The sequence below is a fragment of the Seriola aureovittata genome, chromosome 3 (genome assembly GCF_021018895.1).
Source record: "Seriola aureovittata isolate HTS-2021-v1 ecotype China chromosome 3, ASM2101889v1, whole genome shotgun sequence".
NCBI classification, from domain to species: domain Eukaryota; kingdom Metazoa; phylum Chordata; class Actinopteri; order Carangiformes; family Carangidae; genus Seriola; species Seriola aureovittata.
In genome coordinates, this window is record NC_079366.1 from 26,232,216 (window position 1) to 26,258,501 (window position 26,286).

Consider the following 26,286-nt stretch of genomic DNA (forward strand, 5'->3'; position numbering starts at 1 on the left):
GGGTACAGGAAGACTTCACAGCATTGAAGGGCCGATGAACGGGGCCATGTACCATGAGAACCTCCCGGGCCTCGGCCAGAACACTGAAGACGGGTCGTGGATGGGTCTTCCAGCAGGACAATGACCCAAAACATACGGCCAGGGCAAAAAAGGAGTGGCTCAAGAAGAAGCACATTAAGATCCTGGAGTGGCCTAGCCAGTCTCCGGACCTTAATCCCATAGAAAATCTGTGGAGGGAGCTGAAACTTCGAGTTGCTAAGCAACAGCCTCGAAACCTTCAGGATTTGGAGAGTAAAGAGGAGTGGACCAAAATCCCTCTTGAGATGTGCGCAAACCTGGTGACCAACTAAAAGAAAAAAGGTTTTCTCCACCAAGTACAAAGTCACGTTTTGCTTGAGGATCAAATACTTATTTAATTCAATCAAATACAAATTAATTTACTACCTTTTTATTTAATGTTTTTTTTTTTTTTTTTTTGTTGATATTCTGTCTCTCTGTTAAAATAAACCTACGATAAAAATTATGGACTGTTCATGTCTTTGTGAAGGTGTAAACTTACAAAATCAGCAGGGGATTAAATAATTACTTCCTCCACTGTACATGATCCATGAGAAAGTCAATAGTAATTATAATAATTAACGACTTGTAATAGTTTTCACTTTTGACTGTACAATACATCTGTGGAATGGGGTTCGTTAAAACTGTTCTTCTGAAGTAAAGCACAGGATAATTTGCATAAAAATACCAAGGTACTTCCCAACCTTGAGTGGATGGCGTCTCCTGGTCCAGTAAAGTGTCACAGCATGAATAAAACAAACACATCATGAGTGTAAAATTAGTTTTCCATTGTTTTATAAAATATTTCAAATAATTCGAGTATTATTTAACTTATGACCAGTGGGGTGCAGTTCATTTTAAATGTGTCCCAGTTAGCTTTGGCAGAATCAGTGTGAGGTTAAACATTTAACTCTCAACATACAGGCCACGTCCTCAACACCAGTTCTCGTCTTCAGGTCGACATCCAGCCACGAGCTGGCAGGTGGTCCAGTCTTTAACTCGTCTCTGAAAGCAGCATAAGTTTCTGGAATCGATGGCTGATCTCTGCAGGCCCCAAAGACAACATCATCTCGGCTACACTGGGACCTTGCTGCAGATCAGAGGAAGAAGAGGTGGTCAGTGAAGTTATGCGTGTCGAACCAGACAAGTAATGCAACAGACAGTAAACTGCAATCAGAAACAACTTCCTCTTTCCATATCCCTACAGGGTTACTGTGGTGGCATTTCTCAGGCTTTAGTCATTACTATCATTTTAAAAATCTATTTTAGAGTTTACCTCGTCATGCCATGGATGGAAATTGAAAAAAAAGGGACACGTGAAATTTTAACAGTCCAGCAGGAACTGAGTCTTTTTGTGATTATTGAAGCCAAAAAAAATGACTGAATTTGCTGAGGTCACATTTGAAAGATACAACTGCAGAAATGAAAGTCGCAATGGAGCTGTAAAAAAAGATCAGGTGATGTTATTAGTTCCTCAGAGTTAAAATTATACTAAAATATCATAGTGCAGGTGATGTTCTTGAGTCAGTATGTAAAGACCAGTCAAAGACAAACATGTTCTTCTTTGTTTGATTTGTTTACTCAGAGCAGTCGACGTCAGTGAGACTCCCTGAAAGTGGACTGTCCATTTATTTATTTATATTCATATAATCCAGGGAAGGTATGATGAGTGACTAAAGTCATTGTTGGGATTAGACATAACTGCAACCTATATTGTGAATAATATTTTTTTAAAAAAGCAATAAAAAAGGACTTTTAGAAAAACAGTTGGGGTTTCCTGCAGCCGTGTTTCTGCAGAGTCCGCCTGCACACATTTAGTAAATGACCACCTCCGCTAAAGCCCAGAACAGAATACTTCACTTTTACCATGATTAGCCTGTCCGAGACCAATTTTTGTGAAACAGAAACTCTTGTGCTGTCAAAGAATTGGCTCATCAGAATAAGTTATGTAGGTCACGCAATCTGAAAAGCACCTCGACGCGGTTCTAGCTGGAGATTAACAAGTGGGCAGTTTTTGCTGCATATCACAATCTAGTTTGTGAATGTCTCCAGGTTTGGCTCCAAGATGAAAAAGAAAGGAGCCTGAGGAGGATCAGGATTGACTGATTCATCAGGCTTAAACATCATATGTCACTTAATCTGTTTTTTTTTTGTCAGTCAGGAAATGTTGAAGGCAAACGGCTCAGTCAGTCACACACAGCTGGAGATGTGTGAAGAATGACTCAGCACACAAGCAGCAGCTGCTGAAGCTCTGGGTTAAAGGATGAGTCTGGTGATTTTCAACATTTGTCAACAAATCCCATCAAAACACCTAAACAACAATAAATGTATCAACTAACAAGTACTGTGTGTATCCACAATCTGATTTAGCTTATTCCCCTGTGCCATAGAGCTCCCTTGTTTTCCCTTGATCGATATGAGGAGTATGTATGTCTGACGCACAAGAAGAAACTGTCGAATGTGATGGATTTGTGTAAGAGCTGGAGTAATCAGAAGAGAGGAGATACAACAGAGACGTGATAAGAGGGCGACAGGGAACAAAGATGTTTCCTCATCGACCGATAGCGAGCGAGGCATTTCTCACCCCGAACAGAACTACGGGAGACTGGTGGAGCAGCTGCAGTCAGCGCTCAGTAATATGAACTGAGGCAGAATCTAGATGCTGCAATGAGTGGGACATTCAAGCCCAGAGTGTTTGGACACTTTCCTCAGGGGGGAGAAAATAAACTGACAGCATCACACGGTCTGGACATTCCCACACACCAATTCAATTTCTAATGCCAACTTCACAAATAATAACGCTCACAGCGATTGACACTGTGAAAGACGTAGCTGTTATTAGTCTGTGGATCTGTTTCTAAATAAACACAGTGCCCGTATTTTTCATGATGAAGAAACAGTCACCCAGTGCATGTTTTAATTTAATGATGTGTTTAAATAGACGACAAGGCAGCAGTGTGGTGCAGAGGAGTAAGCCAAGGTTCTGGATGCACACACAATACTTGTTATTAGGATAATATTCATTGTTGTTTTCGTGGGATTTATTGACAATAATCAAAATGTGGAACATGGCTGGCCTTATTCTTTAAAGTTAGTTTAAAGTTCAACACCTCCCGCCTCAACTAAACCAGTTTCACACAGGAAACCCTGTAGATTTTACATCACCACCAGTCATGAAAATGAACACGATGTCTTGAGGTACCTGCAGACCGCTGAGAGTCAGACGTAAAAGCTTCATCACTTCTCTGTACTTTGTGGCTTTCGTCTGTTTAGCCAGAGTCTTCAGATCTTTACTGAGCTGATCCACCGTCAGCTCCTCACCTCGCTCCTCTATCAATCTAAACGCACAGACACAGAAATGCTCATAATCCTGCTCAAACTGTAGGTGTAAAGTAAAGTGAAAACAGTGAGCGTTAATAACACTACATACTTTAACACTAATGAGGCAATGTGCTGGGCTTCTGCAGTGAGTGCTGCCACCTGCTGGCTGGAGACAGAAGGACGCACCCATAGGTAGGAATAATCAGGACTCACAAGCTCCTTCAGGGAGGATATGTGACCCTGTCGAGACGGGAAGAGAATAGTTTCAGTATTACAGACAGACAGGAGAGCAGTACTGAGAAAGAAGAGATGTAGTTTGTTTTCATCAGCTGCATTTAGGCTCAAAGTGCTGAGTAAGCAAACACACTAACTAACATTTAGCACGGTGAGGGCGTGGTGTGTATGTTTTGAAGCATGCAAACACATTTGTAAGTATGCTCTTAAGGTTACCTTGCGAAGCTGCAGCACCCGCCTGATATAATCCTCATGCAGGACTTCATCCTCCTGGATCTCTGCTGCGTAGGCCTGCTGGATTTGCTCCTGCAGATCTTTTATCAGCAGAACGCACTGGTCCTCGTCTTCGATACGCTGCTGCAGGTGGATTCTGTCGCCACCGGACACATTACAGATATGAACTGTGACTTTTATAACTTAAAAAGAACAAACAATTTGACCACATGCAGTTTGGTTGAACCACAAAAAGCTAAATTTACTTTAGCAAGACATGCTAGCAGCCTTGTGAGGCTGTAGAGCTCAAAGACACAATTGTTGGATTGAGGGACAACTTTGCAGATTTTAGATCCTTAACTTTGACCTCAGGAAAGACTGTGGGGTGACTGCAACTAAAAGGGTTTATCCTCTGTACAGCAGCAGTTTATGATATCCAGTACTTAGTTCTGCATTTATAGCATTAGCCTGTCATCATTAACGTTAACACTGAGCTCTGAAGCATCTTGTCCCGAGCTTTATTCTTGGACAAGGGGTTTTGGGCAGCTCTGCTAATACTGTACGTAATTTATCTAATAAAGTACACACAATGCTACAGTAAAAAAGCTTTTATATACTGTAATGGAATAAAACATTGTGATACAGTTATTACAAAGTGCTGCTGGGTGGTCAGTCCAAGTAAACATAATGTTCACTTTAGGACCAGATGAGGCCTCAGTGACAGAGACAGAGAGACAGTTGAAGAAAGAAACAGACAAAAAAGACAGGAATACAGGGAAGGACAGAGTTTTGACTTACCTGTTGAACTCTGGTAGTTTTTCCAGGTCTAACAAGGCCGAATGAGTTGTGATCTTTGAAGGATTAAACTCAGATATCAGCTCATCTATCCTCCTCCCAATTCGATTGGCTGTAAGGCAACATGATATTAATAAATAACAATAAATATTCAGATCTGATTTCACACAGTTTTTTTTTTTTCAATCACTATCTCCAGGTTCAACCTTAAATACAATTTAAGCATCCAAATAAATGTAATTTTATAGTCACTAATTCATCGTGTTCTTGTCTCTTTATCCTCCCTCTCTGATAACTTCTCCTTCACTCACTGCTGAATCCAGATCCACAGTTGGTGGTGATATCCAGCAGAGCCTCCGGCAGGATCTCGTCTCTCTGGAAGCTCTGGATGAATATATCCCCCTGCCTCTTGGACAGCTTACTACCGTCTTTGTTCATCAGGAGCGGCAGATGTCCAAAGGTGGGTGGTTTCCATCCAAGGGCTTGATACATGAGGAGATGTTTGGAGGTGGAGATGAGCCACTCAGACCCCCGCAGAACATGGCTGATCTTCATGTAATGATCATCTACTATGTTAGCGAGGTGATAGGTGGGAAACCCATCTGCTTTGATCACCACAGGGTCCCCCTCCACCTAGAGGAGAGGACAGAGGGTATGAAAAGCTAAATCAAAAAAGACAAACTTATTCTTAAACTAAAACTCTTGTTAAATCATGATGCAACATCAGAGATCCTGGATTAAAATTAAATTTCCCATAGTAAATGTAGTGAGTAAATTTAATGGCAATTAAAAGTTATCTGAGAAATTGGGGAAGAAATAGTCATCACACCTCATTTGATGTGTTACTCTATCCTACATCATTTAGTGTGTGTCCCACTGAATCAAAGAGACGAGGGTCTACAGACATTTCAGGTGCTGCACATTCAAAACAGTGCAATCATCAGAAACCCGACCTGGGCCACTTCATGACGATTCCATCCAAAGATCAGGTCCTGAAAAGGCTCGACGCCCTCGTCCAAACGAAACCTGATCACATGCGACGTTCCTTGAGCCAGCTTCTCCTGGACCTGGTCGGCCCGAAGGTGACGACACCTGTTGTCATATCTGCAGAGAATGAGAAACGCAGCCAATGTTTTAAATCTGACAAAACCATCCTGAAGTCTGGTTGCATGTTATCTTCAAGTCTGCGAGAATATGTTTGTTCACGGTATTTAGTCACCTTGGAGTCTGTCCGCTCCTCAAAGCTTCTTTCTTGAGCAGTTCCAGTCTCTGTGGGCTGCAGAAACAGTGGTAGGCGTGACCACTGTTGACAAGCTGCTGGGCTGTCTGACTGTACAGGTCTAATCTCTGAGACTGAAGGTACGGACCCACCGGCCCGCCTCGACGGGGACTCTCATCTGGAGGTATACCTGGCAGACGTGAAAATGGTGCCATTAAATTAATAAACCTTTACAATATATAGATTATTATTATTTTATTATAATATACAGACAAAACAGCTGATGATCCTAACAGCGATTATCTACAATAAATAAAACCTGCAGTCATAATTCACAACCACAGCGCTTCCTACCGGCCCACTCCAGCATGTCCTCTATGGACTCTGCTGCTCCTGGTACCAGTCTGCTCTGATCCGTGTCCTCCAGCCGCAGGATGAACACGCCTCCATACTTCTTTGCAAAGATGTAATTGTAGAGAGCAGTTCGGAGGCCTCCGAGGTGCAGGAAGCCTGCAGCACAAAGCGAAGTATTGTTAGAACATCAAACCCCTAAATACAAATAGATATCTAAAAAGAGGCTGGTTTTCACATGCAGGACAAAGAGAAATATTTTCACATGAACTGAATAGGGCTTGTTCACTTGACTTATCATAGTTGAGAATCTCTCCCTTAACTAAAACATCACAGTAAGATTTGACAGTGAGTCAGCATTTGTCTCTTTGTTTTCTGTCTCTCTGTAGCTCTTTTGTGCCTCTTGGTGGTCATCTTGCATCTCTCTGTGGTCGTTTCGCATCACTTTGTAGTAATTTTCCTTCTATTTTTAGTCATTTTGTGTTTCGTTTTGATTTGAGGTCTATGTGGTCCATTTGTGTTTTTGATGTAACTGATGTTACAGCTGCCACTTCTCAGACAGGCCATTAAACCCGGTCAGTAATGTGATGTGCACATTCTTAAGCTTTCCCCAAAAACTATAATTTCAAGATGTATTTGACTGGTCTTCAGTGAATGTATCACCTGTTGGTCTGTCGTTGGTGATTTGTTGATCTCAACAGTGTTGTGGTAAAACAAAAGCAAACTTTAAACAGATGTAGACAGAACCATAAGTTCTGCTACGCTGTGTATTTCTGTGAGGACCTTACCTGTGGGACTGGGTGCAAACCTGACCCTCACCTCCCCGTGAACCGTGGAGCAGCATCTTCTGACAGCGGCGTTCAGGTAACACCGCTGACATGACCTCAGCCACAACGACATGATGACAGAAGGTCTCTGGGTGTTTCACCGAGAGGGCACGCGCTTTAACGGTCACACCGGTGACGTGACGGGCACCGTGCGACGGTTACCGAAACTGCATTTCAACAGACGACAACAAGACAATAAAAACTAAACGCTATTACTGCAAAAAAGGCTTCACATCACAGCTGCAAATGATTGGGTCACACATGTTTATAGTCCATTGAATAATTTCATCCTTCGTCGAAACAAGACCGGAAGAAGAATTCAGCAGCCACGAAGCGCATACTGCCACCTAGCGGAGAGTGTTGTTATTTCTACAGATTTAATTATACTACTGGTTAAAGATAGACTTCACACACTTAATTGTTGACTTTAAATTATATTTTTTAAAGTGTCTTGAATATTAAAAGTGTCTTAAATAAAATGAGAAAAAGAATGTCTCAGTTTGCAGTTTCTTTTTTTGGTGCCTTTTGTTTTTGTAGCTTGTAGCCAACTTGCTGCAAGTGAGCTCAAAAATCAATCTCTTAGTCACTGAGAATATTCAGTCTGTGAAAACAAACTGTGAATAAAAAAGCTGCATAATGTCTTCTGTGGCTCTGGAGAGAGCTTTGTCAAGCCCCCCTTTATAATATCACAGTGATGCCATTAGACATTATCTTAGTTACATATTTTACAAACTGGAGAGGATCAGGGGGCTGACTGGAGCAGGTGAAGTGTAGCACGGAGTAGAGACCTGAGAAGAAACCTAAAGGAGAAGACTTACATCTGAAGATCATAAAGACAGGCAATCAAACTTACCACAAGGTGTAGAGTGGGAGGTGACTAAAGACCTCAGGCTGGGAGCTGGTCGACCACAAGTCAGGATACAGCTGGTCACAGACAGCCATAACAATCTGCAGGAAACTCTAAAGTTTGCACTGTCAGACCCACAGTACAGAAAACAAAACAACTTGACGAGCTGACAAAAGGTGGCAGGAGACACCACTTTAAGTTGTGTGATAGCAGAGGAAGTCGAGGGAAATGTCATATGATACAGAGCTGGAAGGAAAACACTTCAAAAACAAGGTTCTTGCCAAGTCACTTCATCACATGAGTTATTTCTTTAATAAACAATACATTTTCTGCTGTAGCGATTTTTAAGAAATTAGTGTCAGTTTCTTTACATACAGTAATACAAAACTGCAATATCACTATCTCTTCTTTTTAAGCTGTTCAAAAACCATTTCATGACTATTGGCGTTTTCACGCTTCAAATTTGTTGAACTTTGACCACTGCTTTAATGAACAGAAAAAGAATTAGCCCACTTGTATTTCTGAAAAACTGAAACAGAACAAAAACATATCATCAAGACCAAAGAGAGACTATTTGCTAAATTGTTACAAAAGTGTATCTCCCCAAATACCTAACTATTCCTACTCTGGAAGTTGGAGATCTCCAATTTACACACACAAATACACACACAAAAAGGTAAAACACGTTGGTTACATTTGTTTAATATTCTTTCAAAGACAATATTTTTGGCTTGTAATTTCTAAACAATTATAATAAATCTTAAAGTTCTTAAAGGATTATTTTAAAGTCATAATAGATCAGAGCATCTGAAGCACTGTGGCACTGAATAACCTTTAATATATCAATAATACGCCATCTGTTGCGATTGTAAACATACTGGTATTACCAGTCCTCCTTGATCAAATTGTGAATAAACTTCAGTTTACTTTTTAGTAATCCATTCCCTGTAATATGATTTATGGCTGGGGCTCTGTTCACTGCAAGAGTCAGTCAACCTTTATGCTGAATGAATCACTAATACTGAATTCAGTTTGTTTGAAGATTATTAACAAACCAGTTTAACCTGATGTGTGTGTGCATGCCAGGGTATGTGTGTTTGTGTGTTCTTGAGAGTGTGTGGCCACACGCACACATGAATGCCAACGTCTCTCCATTTTGAGAATAGCATGTGATGTTTGCGGTCCACTTTTAGATTTTAAAGTCATTTCTTGCTCATTATTTGAAGTTTTATGTCTAATTCTAGGGATTAAAGCCGACTGACAAACCTTTGAAGCCGTAAAAGAGATTCTTCATCTGCGGTTGAAGTGTTTATAGTCAATTCTTACTCTGGTGCCAAGACATCATTACTGGGATGGATGTGATGTAACCACAGAAAAGGAAGAGTTTCTGTGACAAGCTGTCTAAAGTTGAAAACAAATCTATATTTAGCCCATGTGATCTCTAAGTTAAACACTACATGATTGGCTCTCTCAAATTTCAAGTCCAAATTGCTGTATTATTAACAAAGCTAGAGGCTTATATATCCAGAAAACAAATATTAGGGAGGTGGAACCTGCTGAACATGGATCAGGTGTAACTTTATACTTTGTGTCTACCTTTCTTTCACATGAGTATTCATAGACACAAAAGCTGAGCATATATCTAGCCTACACTCTTAAGTACATAATGTATACCTGAATGCAGCAGTGGCTGTATAGTACACGCCTAAAGCAGAAGAGCCAGCATTAACTGTGTTGTCGTCACAAGAAAACACACCCTTCAACAGTTCACTGGTACACCTGTGTCTCAGGTGTCAGGAGAGAGTGTCTAACCAGCCGGTACTTTACAGCGCCTGACGGACTCCAGCCACAAACAAGATTTGGTAAGAGATTCAGTTTTGATGTGTCATGTCGTTATTTTATTTTATATCCACGCGAAATCTGTCACTGCATCCTAAAGGATCACATCACCATCTTGTTATCCTGTCTCTACATGTGCTTATCATGGATGGATCTACTCATGTAGATTGATATTGATTCATATTTAACAGTAAAGAGAGAACAAATGCTACTGTGTTAATGGTTTATAAAAAGCAGGTTTTACAAACAGATAAGGTTGAAAATCACTCACAAATGATCACTTAGAGTACCATAATCTGGCCTCTTTTTTTTTGTTGTATGAGTGTGCAGCTCTGGCAACAACGTGCCGTTTGGGGATTTCAGCTGTGGGAATAAGCTCTACCTCATTAAACTGGGTTGGAGAGTGTTCAAGCTTATAAGGAGATGCACGCTCCTTATAATACAATATACATGTGACTTTCTAAATAACCATTAGGACAAAGAATAATAAATGTATTACAGATTATTCAGATGACTAAATCACTGGCTTGAAACTGCAAGAGACCAAATGAGTTGTGGAAGAAGTATCCAGATCATTTACTAAATGTAAAAAAAAAAAGACGTTAACTCTTACATTTAAAGATTTCACTGAGGTAAAAGTGCAAAAGCAGTAGCAAGTATTAAGAATCAAGTGTAAGATTATAATCTTATTACTTTTGTTTGTAACTCGAGCCGTACAGAATTGGCATCAGATTTTTGATTGTATGTCTAATTGTTAAGCGACTGTAAGTAACAAAATCTAAATGTTGTGGAGTAAAAATTGAAATATTTACTCCTGAAATGCAGTGAAGCAGAAGTAAAAAGTAGGATCAAATAGAAATTCCTCACAGTACCTCACAACTGTAGTTATTTTCAGTCCTTGAGGAGATATGCTTTTTCTTGTGGTGCCAGGAATTGGAATAAATTGCCTTTGTACCAAAAAACACCAAAACAAAAACAAAGTAGCTGCACCATCATTTTCTTTTCTTACTTTTCTTTCAAATTTCAAAAGTTCTAAACTAAAAGTGACCTTTAACATTGATACAAATTAAAGGACTGATCAACTAGGTTTGATTTTATTTTGTCTAAACTTAATTTTTTTTTAACATCCTCTTACGTAATAAAAATAATAAAACACTGAGAGGAAAGGAATTATGTATTAACTGTGTGTATGAGTGTGGATGTGGGTGATGTAATTTAACTAGCCTTACTGGACAAACATTTTCAAGTATTTTCACACTACTTCTGTTAATCTCCAGCTTTGGTAACAGCAAATTATCCAAAAATAATCTAAACAGTGTTTGTCTTTCACCTGCCAGAGTTATGAATGGGCGCGGAGGATGAATGAGCCTGAACAAACACTTAAACTTTGACCAAATATTTATTTTAATACAAGAGCTTTCAGTATGTTGCAATACATAACACAGATTCAACTGGGTGAAAGTGTTGAGAGGAAACTCATCAGTGTGTGCGTGATTTTGTGTGTAGCTCTAGCAGTGGTAAATAATTTGTAAAACAAGAATTTCTTATATATTGCAAACAAATAACTCTCTGATGATCATCTGAAGAAATCGATGAATAAAAACCTGCTACAAAAAAATAACAAACAGCCTAATTTCTGCCTGAGGACCCCTCCCTTGAAACTGAGATGATGCAGCTCAAAGAGTTTATCCTTAAAATTTAAAATTGAATGAATAAATCTGCTCACACAGACATTGTGGAGACCCACCTACTGTTTGTTCATTGATAGATTTATATGTTTGGAAAATACCCACTTGCTGTGACTAACTCACACTCTTCAGAACAGATAACTCTGTCAGTATACGTCAGTATACACACAGTACAACACAGTATGGCCTGTTGGTATAGTAAAAAATCTCCTTCATGACTTAGGTGTTGGTTGGGGTTCGACATGTTGTAGTTCTGGTTAAAGTTAGGGTTAGTTAAGGATCACATTAAGTTTTCCAAGTGACAAAAAAAATGTGTGTGTGCGTGTGTGTATTAAAAAGAAAGCAAAGCAAAACAATCAGTGCATTAGTTGTTATCATTTTACCATGACAGACGCTGAGAGAAGTGACCTAACAACTTCTATACAACGAGACACACAAGACCTTTTACCCTGAACTCCCTTTCATTGAAACATTGTGTGTCTCAAAAAACATGCTGGCTCCAGTTAACATTGACAGATCAGTAGAAAATCAGGAAACTAATTGTTGCGAGTGCTTAGCGAGAGTAAATGTGCTCTAGCAACATTTTATAGAATATGTATTTTTTCAACCACGGTCATGTGCTCGTTGGCTGCGTCCATTGTTCTGAGGTAAAGGGTGCAGGGTTTCAGCATTCTTTCCTCTGAAGCATCTATTGTCTCATCACTTTTGTACCGCTATGTTAAAGGTCACTTTGTGCCACTGACTGTAAACTATCTAGCAGCCACTCCCAGATTATTATCTGCTGTCAAAAGGCTCCAAGCTTTAATGCACAAAGTGCATGAGTGTTAAACAGTGTTGACGGTGACTAGACAACAATGGGCTAAAAATGTGTTTTGAAGAAAGAAAGGAACAAACTTATGTAATATATTAAACTTTGCCATAATTTCAAAGGAGCAAAAAGTGGAATACCTCTTTGATAATGATTACATGAAATCAATTATTTCATACTGTGTTCGTTGTTTACATATGATTTTTTTAACTTTAATATTAAGAAAGAACTATGATTTATTTTTTTTACAAACCTTGAAAACATCTCTAACTCAGGCTGCTGATCCATCTGCACCTTGTAGTGCTTGTTGGTGTAGTAGCTTACTGTGTCACCTGCTTCCTCTGATTCCCTCCCCAGTGATATTTTACCACAAAGCCCTGTCATCCCATGAGACTTGTCACATCATGAGATCACGCTACCTATTCCTACTCGTTTACCTCCTGGGGAGCTGCTTGGGTAAGATCAGATTTTGTGTCTTTTCTCTAATGTATAAGTGTCAACATACAGTCCGAAAGGAAAATTCAAAGTCACCAATGAATTGATCCTATTACGTATTATCTATGTAGCTAATATCTGATACTGCTTGCCTGGTAGTTCGAGCTCTGTGCTATAGATCTTTTTTTGTTCAAAAAATATTACAGGTCCCATGTTGTATAAAGTGAGATTTCCATGTGTTTTTTTTTTATTTTTTATTATAAAGCAGGTTTAGGTTCTATATTAATACTGTGAAAATATCAAAGTGCTCAGTCCACACAGAAATGTAAAATAAAACCACAAATATATCTTCTTATGGATCAACACCTCAAACAAAACACAGCAAAAGTGTAAAATGTAGGACCTTGTGATTGATAAAGACAGGGTAGGGAAGAATTGTTGGTTTTGCTCTTTGTTAACAGGATAAAGACAGTCTTTACAAATCCTCTGAAAAGACCAAAATTAACAATGTGTTCATCTTTCTGTCAAAACTTTTCAAAGACTGGTCACATGCTACTATATTACAAGCATAAACAATCATTATCTCATATAATATAATAATAATAATAATAATACAACGCCTCATGATAGAAATATCCTAAACACTGAAGGCCCAACTCTATAGCTGAACTTCAGATTCTTGTGTCAGCTCTAACAACGACCTTTGTCTTCTTCTTACAGAGGCATCAAGTGAACGAAGGTAAGATCCGAAAGTTGAAATGGAAAAAACATTTCTAATACAAAAGCCAATGGTGAATAAAATTGTCTTTCCCACTTAGAAAGATTACGCCCTGTTCTAAATTAAATGAATCTTTTGTCTTTAAATGCTCGTCTTGTTGCTTCACCGATGGAAATTTACAGAAATGAAACCTGCACTACAGAAGAAACCTGTGGCCAGGTGAGTGAACCCTTCACACACTTAAGTATTTCACATTATTGTGAAACAAAATGCCAAAAAGAAATTCAGCCCCAGAAACAGTTCAAAATCATAAGATCTGCATCTCTTTGTTGATTAATCTAGATTTATGATCATAATCAAATCCCTCCTAAAGCTGCAGGTATGAACGTCATGTTCTGATTTTATCTGTCGATTGGAGACTATTACTCAGAGTGATTTCTTAATAACCGATGATAAGACAACTTCGAATGAGTTATGACGTTGCCATGGTGATTCAATGTGGATTTGGTTTTATTTTCATTGGATTTGTTTCCATTATTCAATCTAGTCACTTTCAGTGTCACTGGAGCAGCTTCAGCATTTATCATTATTTCAAAGCAGAATATTTTAAGTTGTAATTGATCTGATTCTGAGGGGAAATTACCTGAAGCACTGTGTGTATAAGCAGCAACTCCAAAGAATCTGGTCAGGGGCAAATGATAACAAGAGATCTATAATAGTGGCATTGGACTGAGTGATTCAGTGTGATAACAAAGAGAGGACCACAATGGCTGCTACCACAACACATTTTGCATGTGACCTCAGTGTCTCAGGATTCTTGGCATAATTTGAATGCACAAAGCTGCCCAAATCACACAACAGCATCAAGATCAGTTCGAACACCAGTTATTGCACTGAGCTTGATAAAATAAAATGTAAACAGAGTTTATCAACACATGCAGTACTTCACAGTTGTGAGCTGCGTGACAGAAACACCAAAAATAGACCTGCCTGGAGTGAATACCAGTGTGTGGTAGCCTGTCATGTTGAGATTTGTCAAGATTGTTGATGTGCAACTTGTTTTTCATCTTTGTCCGTTGTGTTTTTGTTTGACTGTTTCTACCTCTGGTGTACAATGATTTTGCAGTTCTCATGACTAATGCACCAGCATGTCTGGCGGTATGATGAGGCGATTAGCGATCAGCTTTAAAGCTGTCAGAGTTTGCTGACAGTCTCCATTCTTAATGTTTTCATTTTCGCATCTGGTATGTGAATTTACAAAGTTACAAAGACACCAGACACTTGTTGTAATATTCTTTAGGCCTTTTTTCACAGCTGACATCTTGACCTGTCATTGCAGGAAAAGCACAGGTGTCATTAATATAATTAACGATGGCTTTGTTCCATTTCAGTGTATCACTGGTCTATGTCACTGAGCCTGAATGTAAAACAGGACTAGCCTGGTAAAGCTACATTATATATTATTAATATTATTAATCATACCTGTACTTTTCCTCAGAAGGCGAGTTATAAAATGAAACTCTGAAATGTAGTGGTGCAGAAATATAAAGTAACATAAAATGGAAATACTCAAGTAAAGTACAAGTACCTCAAAATTGTAGGCTACTTAAGTACAGTAGTTAATATAAATGTGCTCAATTACTTTCCAACACTTTTAATACAATTACTTCGGCACACGTGGTTGTTAGTATTGTTCAATTACCCAACCAGTTAAAACTCTTGAAACAAAGGGTTTGTTTATTATAGAAAATATCAAAAAGGTAAAAGACTAAAACTCAATTGCATCTTAAAATGAAATAATAAACTGTATATTGATGTCAAAACATATCTCTACACAGCTAATCCTCCATTGTCTCACTGCTCATAACTGAGCACCAGTGTTTGCTAAATTAAATAATATAGGACCATGATCTTGTATATTGATAATGAAATGACAAGCCATCACTATAACGAAAGGGCGCACTATAAGCTAGCTAACATTAGTTAGCTAAACTGTAACCTTAGGCTAAAGTTAGAAACTAGCTAACATTAGCGTTCATTCATAGATACTTTACAGTCTAATTCAGAAACTCTGAAAGTAAGAAAGTGAAGTGTATTAAACAAGCTGATCACAGGAATTCAAATACTATAAGGAGGATTAGTTGTTAGGTGTGTCTGTTTCATGCCTCTCAGGTCCTGTTTTATTGTGCTATTTACTGTGGGTGTTAAAATAATAATGTTGCAAATTAATTATACTTCTAAGTTAATATGCTTAGTGAATATTAAATGTGGCTAGCTAGCTTAAAGAGGTTAATTGCCTATGTTAACTAGTTCACTAACCACATTTATGTTCTTAGTAGTAGTAGATATACAGCATGTGCTTTAATTTATTTGACACTCATAATGGCCTTTCATTGTGATTCAGATTTGTTCCCTAAAAATTGTGTGTATAACCAGATAACTAAAATTGAATGGTAAAAGATTGGCTTTAACTCAGCATGCTTAGTTGCCAGATTTATGATACTGGCAGCGATATATGGGCTAAAACCAACATTCAGCCATAATCTTCCCTGGCTTGTTGAAACCAACTGATAGAATTTATTCCCTCTCATTGTGAAGCAGATTTGTACAAGTTCATGGATATTGTCTGTATATGTTTATATAAAAAGGGAAACCCTGGCTGCAAACACCTTGTGTTACCATGGGCCAAATGCAAGTGCTGCTAATGTGGAGCTAAGTCTCTGCCTGAATGAGCAAAATCTATCACAAAAAAACAAATCAAATGTGGACAAATTTGAAATTTGGTAATTTAGTTTGTATGAGCCAGATGAGTACACAATCAGGCAATCTGCCACAATCAGTCTTAGCTTCATGGAAACTTGATGTTATAAAATAGCACATTTCAATCCCATGTTATGAGCTCATTGTTAGCTCAGTAGTTATGAACTTTGACATAGTTTCTGTTTGTAAATGTTTTCAGTTGAAAAGAAGCTGCATATCCTCCCTAATACATAGGATTTGTTATTTGCTTTACAATATCATATTGTTTATTTATTGTTCATGTTCTCCTCTTGTCGTTCATTCCAAGGTGCCAGATTCAACCTCGCACTTCCTCCAGTGTGTGGGATTACCATCGACAGACACAGGGAGAGAGCACATGCGGAGGCTGAAAGGCATGCTTGAGGCAACAATGGATGTGTACACCTTCATGGTACGGCTCAATGTTAGGAGCAGCACAGGAATGTGCAAGTAGACATGCAACAGGAGGAATGTTGCCACAGATTCCAACCTGACCAGTTGGTGCTGTAATGCTGTCTCTGTTTTTATTCTCATGGAGGGACAGTCAGACTTACACAGAGACTGTCACAGATCAGTAGTGCAGTGACTGTGAGTCTTCTGGAAAGACTATTGTGATACTGAAGGTTAAATGTCACATGTTTTTGCCTACGTGTTTTAGTAGCTTTTCAAGGGAACACATTTATCTACATAACATAAAAAAATCAACTGTCTTTCTACCCCACATACTGATTTTTAAAATTTTTTTATTACATCCTTCTATCTCCACCATCACAGAGGTCCAGCATGACAGGAGTGCCGTTTCTCAGCCTGCAGGGGGCACTGGACTTGAAGCCCGGTGCAGACCCCCTCCAGAATGAAGCCCTGGTCCAGATGTGGCTGGAAGTGAAGATAAAACCGCTGCTTAAATCCATCACCAAACACTTCCTGTCCTGCCTCAGCACCAAGAACTTCAGCTGTTCCACCTACCAGACTGTGTATGTCTATTTCTGCCTCTGTCTGCCAGTGTGTATCGGTGACCCCAGCGTCTTCTCACCATCCTATCTTTTCTTACAGGGTGAGGGAGCTCAGTCACCATTATTCTGAGATGGATCCAGTCAGACAAAAGTGGATCTACACATTCTTTATGTACCCCTTCCTGTCTGGAGACGGCGTAGCTGGTAATGCTTATAAGTCTAACTTCTAATTAACTGGAAGTTATTTACAAAGAGCCTACCTCCACTGCACATTCCTCTAATGTCCTTTAATCACAGAAAATGCTCCGAAAATTTCAGATTCAAAGATTTTACTTACTCACATGCTCATTTAGTGTGTGCTTTGACATACAGGGCTGACTGTGTTAAAAAGGCTAGTGTGAAACTACTAATTACAATTACAATAAAAGTAAGAGTTACAAAAACAAATATGCAGAATACAAAATTTGAATAAAAAAATTCTGAATACATGTAATGTAAGTATGAAAATGCTTAAGTGTATATTGGTGCATTGTGGAGGCGGGCTGTGCTGTAAATATAATCTTCTGTTTTCATATCTGTATCACGACTGGCGGCCATGATGAGTTATTTTACTGTTAATTATGCAAAATGCTTGAGTCTAACTCACAATCATTCACTTATGGCGATTAATATAATGTTGCCGTAGTGACAAATATTGGCAGAATTTAATAAAATTCTGCTGAGTCATTCAAGTCATACAAAAGATTTGCAACAAATCACAGCAACAGCATAATATACCAAAGAGCAAATGATATGTTTTTCCTGCCTCATCCAAGATTGTTATGCACAAAATTGTGATAATTGGATTGAAAACTTAGGAAAACAGCTGTTTTGCAAAAAAATAAAAGATGGTGGATAATGTGAAGGGTGCAGCCATCTCTGGTTAGTGACACATTTGACTTGAACCAAGGCTAGGCGGCGCTTATTCTTGTCTTCTTGCAATCAGATGTGACCAAAACCCACGTCAGATTTTTTAACACTATAAAAGATTCTTTATCTCATTTAATTTGCGTGTTTGTGTGTAATGTGTGTACAGGTTGTGTGAGCCCAGGGGAAAGCAGCGAGGAGTGGCTGATGAAGAATTTCGGTACCTTCAGAGCCATGGCCCGAATGAAGGACTTTTCAACACTCAACATGGTCTTCAGTGGAGTGAGTTAACTTGAGTTTTCTTCAAGATCCATATGATTTCCAACGTCACAGCAACAGAGCGGGGAGAGTTTTTGTAGTAGTTTCTCTCCAGAGACACTTCACAGAGCAGTTCATGTCGTAATAACTGGTGAACTTAAACTGCTTTTTACACTGAAGTCTCAGGCACTTAAACATGTCATGCTTTTCTGAGTTTTTCCTTACACAAGGATCCAAGTTTACACCAAAGGGAGTAACTCTGTAACATCCAATCTGACCAATCAGAGCACACTGGGCTCTGATTAAGGAGCCCTGAGCTCTATCAGAGAGTTTCAGACAGAGGGTGAATAGAGTACAATATAAAATGAACAGAAGAAGAAACATAATGTCTTTTTCATCCTCCTCCTCTCTCTTATTCTCGGTCTCTTGTTTATTTCTCCACCACAGCTGGAGGTTCTTCACCTGTTGTCTCCAGCGCAGAAGGCCGAGCTGCTGATGAGGCCTGAGGTCGCAGGTTTGGACAACAGCACCTTAACCCTGGTCTTCCACAATTTGTTGACAGGGGGCTCTGGCCCTCCTCCCACCATGAGCCCTGATGGGGGCCACAACTGGACGAGCCCTGGATATCTATCTATCAGTCCTCCACCCCCTACTAATAACTTCAGAGAGGTACTATAATGTAGCATGGATTTATAGGTGCTGCCACGTCTTTAATGTTCAAGTACAACAGCTTTAAAATCTGTTATTATCCAGCTAAATAGCAATTTTCATCACTTCTTGTGTCTCACTTACAGGTTGTAAACGGGTTCATGATGGCTTTCAGACCCGTTGGGAGCTTCGTTCATAACTTTGTGTCCTTCACACATGAGGTACAAGCACTCACATACACCAATACATTACGTACACATGCACACGTACCACATAAACTGACATGCAGATGTATGTAAACCACATAATCCTGCCAAGTGACTCTTGATCTGGTTTGTTTCATGTGTCAGAGAAACGTGTCAGAAATAAGAAGTGCCACTCTGACCCAGTTCCTGCTCAACTGGACTCTGGCCGAGCTGGCAAACGTTTACAGGCCGCAGAACATGTCTGTCCTTCCCGAGCCTCAGACATTTGATGTGACGAATGTGGAGGACTGGTATCGGCAGGTTGTGATACCGTTGTTACGGAGGTTCTTGCCAAACGACGAAGCCCTGATGCATCAAAACATCACGCTCGCCTTCCACGAACTGTTGTAAGTTAAGCTAACCTATTTAATTAGCATTTTCCTCATACCTCACACCACAGCCTTACTCTGTATTTTTCAGGAGTTGGTGGAAAAGTCAAAAGGGAAGTGAATATTGGACTCAGCTGCCCAGAAACACAACTCCAAATGAATGCAAATGTTTCTGTTGGATGTGTAAAAGCAATTTGTTGCTAACATGTTCACCATAACTTGATAAGCTGAAGATTCGTCAGGCTGTGGTGTTATCGGCTCATTGCTGAGTTCTTCTGCCCACTAGAGGCCAAAAATCATTAACTGCAGCTTTAAGTAAGCACATCAGTCCCCTCAGTCCACCACAGGTCAGCCTGTCTATGTTTCTGTATTATAATGTGCTTTTTTTTCCGTGCAGCCATCTGGACAACGCTAAGGACAATGAAACCTCTGAAATCCAGGATGTTTGTAGCATCACCCTCGATAAGAGCCCTTGTGGGGTGAGGCTTCATTTTATTATTATTTTTTTTTTAACTTAAATCAAGTTTGAATGTTTCGATTTTTTTTTAACCTTTCCTACGTGCCTTTTTTTTGCTACCAGCTTACTAATGCAGTGGAAAATGTGGCCCACGTTTTGCACTGTGCTGCTCGTACCAACCTGACAATGTCCGAGGCGAATGTCATGAGGCTGATTATGGAGCTGACAGAACGTCTGAACTCACTGATCAAGGAGCTGTCCACAGCGGTGTGTATCTATCTATCTATCTATCTATCTATCTATCTGTCTGAGTTTGTTCATTTTACCTCACATTTAAAATAAAAACTAAAATCAGTGCTCTCTCCTTCCTGTGTTCCTCCTGTAGAACTTCACCGAGGTGGCGTCCGACTTTCAGCAGATCTTTGCTGAGGCGGAGTCTCCGTCTCTGACAGAGCAACACCTCCAGGACCCGAACTTCATCAAGCTCTGGTTCCAGATCAAACTGATGCCCCTCCTGCCTAACATACCCCCAGCCCTCCTCTCCTGCCTCAGCACCAAGAACTTCTCCTGCCCCGTTTACCAAACCATGTGAGGTCACAGGCTTTAGAGGATTTCTTTCTCCTCACACACACACACACACACGGTTTAGTGTAGTAATCTTCGTTTTGTCGTTGTCTTGTTATGTGCAGTGTCGCAGCTCTTAGCAGACACATGACCTTCATGGATGCCGATCCAATGTACAGTCGTAACATCTATGAGCACTTCATCTTCTCCTTCCTGATGCATCACAACACCACTGGTAAGCAACCTGAGAGTAATCGTATGGAGGTAAAGACAAGCCGTACTATTTGCTTTGCTTATTTTGCTTCCTATTGCTCATGAATAAGAAAGTAATTTTAAGACAAAAGGTTCAGGACATGTGGTTAATTCCTTTGCATATGTTTCAGACCCACAGTGTGTCTCCTCAGCCAATCACAGTGCAGAGTGGCTACAAAACAACTTTGGCTTCTTCTCGAGATTCGCCGTCGTCACTGACTTCTACAAACTCAACTCCAACTTCTCTGGAGTAAGTCTGGAGAACCTGAACATGCCAAAATACTTCATCTGAACTAACTGAAGGGACACTTCAAGCATCCTGAGAATAATGTCTGTCCTGTCTTGTCTCCTGTCCAGCTGGAGGTTCTTCAGCTCTTGTCTCCAAAACAAATAGCAGAGATGCTGTTGTTGCCTCTTCCTACTCCTCCAGAGAAAGACGTTGTTATCAACCGAGTGTTCGACTTCCTGATGAAGTCCCCTGAAAAATTACCAGAGGTGCTACACTACCTGGTTCAGCTCGCCATGAAGGTAAAACCTTTGATATGACAATTATTCAGCAAACACTTACCTGTTCTGTTGGTTTAATTATAAATAAGTATTTCATTTCTCAGGTCAGTCCACCCTGCGAGGTCTACAAACAGATGTGAGTACTTTCAAAAGGATTTATAACTTACCCCTGGTGTTGGTGATTCACTCCACATCACATAATCACAATAACCCAGCACACCTATTTCACAGCGGACTTGTCAGACGCAGGTCTGACCAATAACATAACGAATTATTCCATTGCAGTAACTGCTGGAACTGAATCATCGTTAATGTTATTAATTGCACCTGTGTTCTTCATGCTATGGCAAGTTAAAATTAATCTGATGCCGGCAAGGCTAACGAGACCGAGGTTAACAAGATAGGCAGAATGAGAGAGGTGGCTGTGCAGCTCAGGAGGTAGAGTGGGCCGTCCACTAATTGAAAGGTCGGTGGTTCGATTCCCGGGTCGTCCTATTCACATTGTAAAGTGTTCCAGGTGTGCGCTCAGTGTGTGAAATGACGCACTTGGTAGAAAAGAGCTGTAAAGGTCGATGTTTCTTCCATGATAGAGTTCTTTGGGTGATCGTTAAGAGTAGAAAAGCGTGTAATGGGGCCAGTACATTTATTTTTATATCACAATACTGACATATGTCATGAGAAAAAAAAATTCAAAGGATTGTGCTGCTTTGATAATGCTGATATGAGCGGTTTGAATTCTAGTTAAATGTTTGTTTTTGTTATTTTGTGTGTCAGTTTTGTGCGACTGTACGGCGCCATACCTTCTCTGCCCGCGGACATCGAGCCGCTCACCTGGGCTGGCATAGATGAACTGATCAGGATTGCACCAGATGGTCAGTCTCTCTCTCACACACACATACACACACACACACACACACACACACACACACACACACACACACACACACACACACACATAGAGACTGTCCATAAACATAGGGTTATACAGTTAACTCACAAACACAACATAAGTTGAGTTGACTGAATATCTCCTGTCTCCATTTGAACAGCGTGTGTGCCGGAGAACATCACGGTGAGATTTCTTTTCTTTTTCTACTTTGTAGCTTTTGATTGACTTTTAGTGATAAATTCCTTCAGTATTTTCCTTTAAATGTATTAAATCTGTCATTCACAGTGCCCAGTGACCCTATTCAATGGTAAGAGCTTTTTGATAAGTCTCATTTAACCATTCATTATATTATTGTAAGTGTTTTTAGAGCTGAAGTCATTTAAATTCTTTCTTTTGATATTGTTTAACAGCCACAAACATCTGCAGGGGAATCAACAGGTATTAATGTTTTAATGATTTACATCCAGAATCATCAGAACTGTTGTAGTAGTCTCTGTACAGATGCTAATTTACATGTATTCACAGCTCTGAACTACAGTCTTACCTGAACACATCAGCCTCTATGGATGTCCCCTGTAATTTTACCTTGGAGAATTATGCATGTGCTCAGGTGGGTTAAAATCAGCTTGTAATGACAAAAATACTGAGTCGGATCCATTCTGACAGTAACGTTTATGCAACTTGCTGCCTATTTGGCTAAATAACTAAATGGCCACTTAATCTTCTCACACATACAGCTGCAGAACTTCACGGCCAATCAGCTGGTGTCTCTCCTGAAGTGTAACCTGCCCGGAAACAGCAGCCACTCCAAAGTGCTGTGGAAGATGCTGCTCACTAAACTCTCCTCTGTCTTGAACCCCGCTCTGGACATCCTGGCTAACATGGTCAGTAGCTTTTTAAACCTCAAATGATGGAGTCTACACCTCCAGGTAATATATAAATTGATAGTGATATGTCAGTATTCAAACCATTGACCTCGCCCCCACAGTCTATGACCACAGTTGGTTCATCAGCGAGGGAGGTTTTGGATGTGATTGGGGAGATCAGAGTGTCGATGCTGACTGATGAGCAGCTGATGGACAGCGGTGAGATCAGGAAGTGGTTCTCCGAGCGCCTGAGCGCATTCCTGCCGTCTGCGTCAGGAAGGTTTCTGCACTGTCTGACCCGCAGGAACCTCAGCTGTCAGTCATACCAGCAAATGTAAGCAAGTGCCACAATAACATGGATATACTGCATTTGAACACTTTATGTCTATATCTACGTTACTGTTTTTGGCTTACATGCTAACTCTAGATTAACAGAAGTAGAACAAATTAAATCAGATGATATAATTCAGAGCCCTTAAAGTGAGGTGCAACTGGCCTCCAAAATTTTAGGTTACAACATGTCCTTTCATCTTGTGTCACTTACAGGCCAAAGTTTATTTAAGTTAGAATCACCGGTGGTAAAGATTGAACAATAGCAGAAACGTGTCTCCATTTTTCTTCCATCCAACAGTTCTGTGTTTTAATGTGTGCAGCTAATCTATCAACCCTCTGTCTGTGATGTTATTGTCAGACTGCAGGTATTTATCCACCAGTTTGATAACACGACCTTGAAGCAGCAGCACGTGGTCGTGAAGGATTTCATCCAGCGTTTTCTGTCACAACCACACTCAGGTACTCGCTGCACTTTGACTACAATGCTGTTACTAATTTCAGATCCATTTCGTAGTCTTAAGCTTGGGTGGACTTAAAAGTTGAAAAAGCGTGACAGCATTTACAGATATGTCTTTATCTGCCTGATGTGCTCCAGGTCCAGGCTGCGTGAACGGCTCCGTAGGCAGCGCAGAGTGGCTGAGGGACAACCTGGGGCCATTTTCAGTGTTTTTGTCTCTCGGAGAGCTGCTGCATCTCAACCCTCGCTTCAACCCGGTGAGATTACACTTTTGCAAACAACAAGGGATTAAAAAGAAGCGGCCGGTGCTGTTATTACTTTCTCGTTAGCAGCAGTGATGAACTTTCTTTTTCCCTTACGTCTTTTCAGCTGGAGGTCCTAAGACTCCTGACTCCGAAGCAGAGTGCAGAGCTGCTGGTGTTGCCTCTTCCTACTCTCCCAGATAAAGATGTCATCATCAATATGCTGTTTGATTACCTGACTGAGGCTCCTGAGCAGAAGAAATTATCTGAGTTCCTGTTCTACCTCGTCATGTTCCTTGACCAGGTAAAAAATCATAAGGTTCCTCTTTTATTCTTCATTCAGAGTTTTCACTTTGCTTTCCCTGTTAAGTATTCATCTTTGTTTTCTGCATTTCAAGGGGAACCTTTCCTGTTCATCATACAAGACACTGTAAGTTCATATCTAAATATGTTGTTTTTTTTTTTTTCATGGTTATTGTAAATAATCGTTTTAATTATTTCATTGTGATGTTAATTCCACATATTTTTGTTGTTCCAGGTTTACCAGACTGGACCTGGCCATGGCTGAAGTTTCTCTTGATATAGCCTCAAACATCACCTACGCCAAGATAGCCTTGTCCGAGCACATACCACCAGGTGAGAAGCGCAGTCTGGAAAATAATATCAACATACACAGGAGTATATAACAATATATACTCTTTTTGTGTGAGACTTTTTAACCTTTCAACGGCTGCACCAGTCAATAAAATGGAAATATTCCAGATGTATTTTGTATAAATTTAAAACAAATTTCTCCCAAATTCACCTTGATCATTTGGTATGTTATAAAACTTAAGTATCTCCATCAGAATATAAAATAAAATACTGTGGGGTTCGATATTGTTTGGCTGCACGGGATACATTTATAAAGACTGAGCAACTGGCAGGTCAGAAGGTGTTTTACAGCTTGAAAACACAGTCACAAAGTATAAACATGGGACTAAATGAAAGTGTAAACATATCACCATCAGTTCACAAACTGGTTCTTTCCTGTCAGTTCACGTGATCATGTAAAAGCTGTAATGTTGTCCTGGAATCTGACCCCTTGTTCCTGCTGGCGTCACGTTGACAGAGAACAATCAAAACATTCAGTTGGATTGGATAAAAACATTTTTAGTTTGATAAGAAATTCCACAGCCACTCCTGATGATCACTACAGTAATCAGCTTTACGCCTCATTGTATCCTCAGTGTACGAGCTTTTCACCTGGTAATTTTCTCAGCAGACAGTGTGTAATCCGGTAATAAAGGCTGCGCTTTAAAAGACTTATTCAAGTGAATTCAGGTGGTAACAGCTGATTCTGTGCAGTGTCTAAGGTTTCCATCTTCCCTGAACATGAACACGTCTTTATTTTCCTATCATTACATTCCCATAATGTAAATTGTGTCATTTAAATGCATTTTAATATGTTTATGCCAGGATAAGTAATTTACATTTACCTGTGTCTTTATTATAGGTTGCGTCATATACAGCGGAGAGGTAATTAAATTGGTATTTTTAATTTTCATATTGTCTCATATTATGATACAAGATGCATGACCACCTTATTCTTTCTTTCCCCCTAGTGCAATTTTACCATGACAAACGGTGAGTTGTCTCACTTCTTAAAAATATAATTTTTCAAAAATTCAATATTTTAATGTTTCACCATTTATTAATTTATTGCTGTTTTTTACAGAAACTGAAATCTGTGCTGGAGTGAACAGGTGGGATTTATACAACAATCTTATCTTTATTTTATAACATCTACCTTATATTCTTATCTTATTCTGGGTTAGACGCATTGTTCCAGATATAATGTCAACACAATTTTTTCACTTTTAAACCCCAGCACAGCGCTGCAGCTCCACCTTGACAGCGGGAAGATGAACGGACGTTTGTGTGACTTTGCCGTTGAGGAATTTGCCTGCGCCTCGGTAAGAAGATCAACAGCCCGTCCTGAAACTACCACTGTAAGAAAAACAGTCAGTCAGTCAGCATGTTTTCTCACCTGTTGTCATCCTGCTCCGTCTTCACGCAGCTGACGGCGTTAACAGCAGAGGATCTGGCAGTGATGCTGATGTGTAATCGCTCCTCCAACTCCAGCGGATCCAGACCCGCCTGGAAGCTTCTCCTCTCCAAAGCGTCCCGTGTGCTCGATGAAGCTCTGGATCTTCTATCCAACAAGGTGCAAATGAGCAATTATGCTTTTCTGTAGTGTAAGGCATTAGC

At 39.8% G+C, this 26,286-nt stretch overlaps 2 protein-coding genes across 2 annotated transcripts in view; one reads left to right on the top strand and one right to left on the bottom strand.

Moving 5' to 3' along the window:
* Positions 1 to 830: 830 nt before the first annotated feature.
* Positions 831 to 7,327, bottom strand: ears2 (glutamyl-tRNA synthetase 2, mitochondrial). Its single transcript, XM_056368052.1, has 10 exons — positions 6,979 to 7,327; positions 6,194 to 6,349; positions 5,840 to 6,029; positions 5,574 to 5,724; positions 4,932 to 5,253; positions 4,624 to 4,732; positions 3,829 to 3,982; positions 3,488 to 3,618; positions 3,260 to 3,395; positions 831 to 1,147 (listed from the first exon to the last, which is right to left on the bottom strand). Exons 1-10 carry the CDS (start codon positions 7,088 to 7,090, stop codon positions 1,052 to 1,054), a joined length of 1,557 nt encoding a protein of 518 aa, XP_056224027.1. The 5' UTR covers positions 7,091 to 7,327; the 3' UTR covers positions 831 to 1,051.
* Positions 7,328 to 9,464: 2,137 nt separating this feature from the next.
* The window catches only part of LOC130166102 (uncharacterized), a 28,619-nt gene continuing 11,797 nt past the window's right edge, over positions 9,465 to 26,286 (top strand). Inside the window, exons 1-35 of the mRNA XM_056371445.1 lie at positions 9,465 to 9,726; positions 12,557 to 12,655; positions 13,355 to 13,373; positions 13,535 to 13,571; positions 16,420 to 16,542; positions 16,905 to 17,104; positions 17,184 to 17,287; positions 18,159 to 18,271; positions 18,695 to 18,916; positions 19,042 to 19,116; positions 19,246 to 19,487; positions 19,867 to 19,948; positions 20,050 to 20,193; positions 20,312 to 20,514; positions 20,616 to 20,725; positions 20,874 to 20,992; positions 21,100 to 21,270; positions 21,354 to 21,385; positions 22,024 to 22,121; positions 22,299 to 22,321; positions 22,424 to 22,445; positions 22,549 to 22,576; positions 22,664 to 22,748; positions 22,876 to 23,022; positions 23,127 to 23,338; positions 23,696 to 23,796; positions 23,933 to 24,051; positions 24,164 to 24,340; positions 24,435 to 24,466; positions 24,575 to 24,672; positions 25,532 to 25,554; positions 25,641 to 25,662; positions 25,754 to 25,781; positions 25,907 to 25,991; positions 26,096 to 26,242. Of these exons, the coding sequence (XP_056227420.1) occupies positions 12,604 to 12,655; positions 13,355 to 13,373; positions 13,535 to 13,571; positions 16,420 to 16,542; positions 16,905 to 17,104; positions 17,184 to 17,287; positions 18,159 to 18,271; positions 18,695 to 18,916; positions 19,042 to 19,116; positions 19,246 to 19,487; positions 19,867 to 19,948; positions 20,050 to 20,193; positions 20,312 to 20,514; positions 20,616 to 20,725; positions 20,874 to 20,992; positions 21,100 to 21,270; positions 21,354 to 21,385; positions 22,024 to 22,121; positions 22,299 to 22,321; positions 22,424 to 22,445; positions 22,549 to 22,576; positions 22,664 to 22,748; positions 22,876 to 23,022; positions 23,127 to 23,338; positions 23,696 to 23,796; positions 23,933 to 24,051; positions 24,164 to 24,340; positions 24,435 to 24,466; positions 24,575 to 24,672; positions 25,532 to 25,554; positions 25,641 to 25,662; positions 25,754 to 25,781; positions 25,907 to 25,991; positions 26,096 to 26,242 (3,495 nt within the window). The 5' untranslated portion in view covers positions 9,465 to 9,726; positions 12,557 to 12,603. The remainder of the gene's footprint in view (positions 9,727 to 12,556; positions 12,656 to 13,354; positions 13,374 to 13,534; positions 13,572 to 16,419; positions 16,543 to 16,904; positions 17,105 to 17,183; positions 17,288 to 18,158; positions 18,272 to 18,694; positions 18,917 to 19,041; positions 19,117 to 19,245; positions 19,488 to 19,866; positions 19,949 to 20,049; positions 20,194 to 20,311; positions 20,515 to 20,615; positions 20,726 to 20,873; positions 20,993 to 21,099; positions 21,271 to 21,353; positions 21,386 to 22,023; positions 22,122 to 22,298; positions 22,322 to 22,423; positions 22,446 to 22,548; positions 22,577 to 22,663; positions 22,749 to 22,875; positions 23,023 to 23,126; positions 23,339 to 23,695; positions 23,797 to 23,932; positions 24,052 to 24,163; positions 24,341 to 24,434; positions 24,467 to 24,574; positions 24,673 to 25,531; positions 25,555 to 25,640; positions 25,663 to 25,753; positions 25,782 to 25,906; positions 25,992 to 26,095; positions 26,243 to 26,286) is intronic.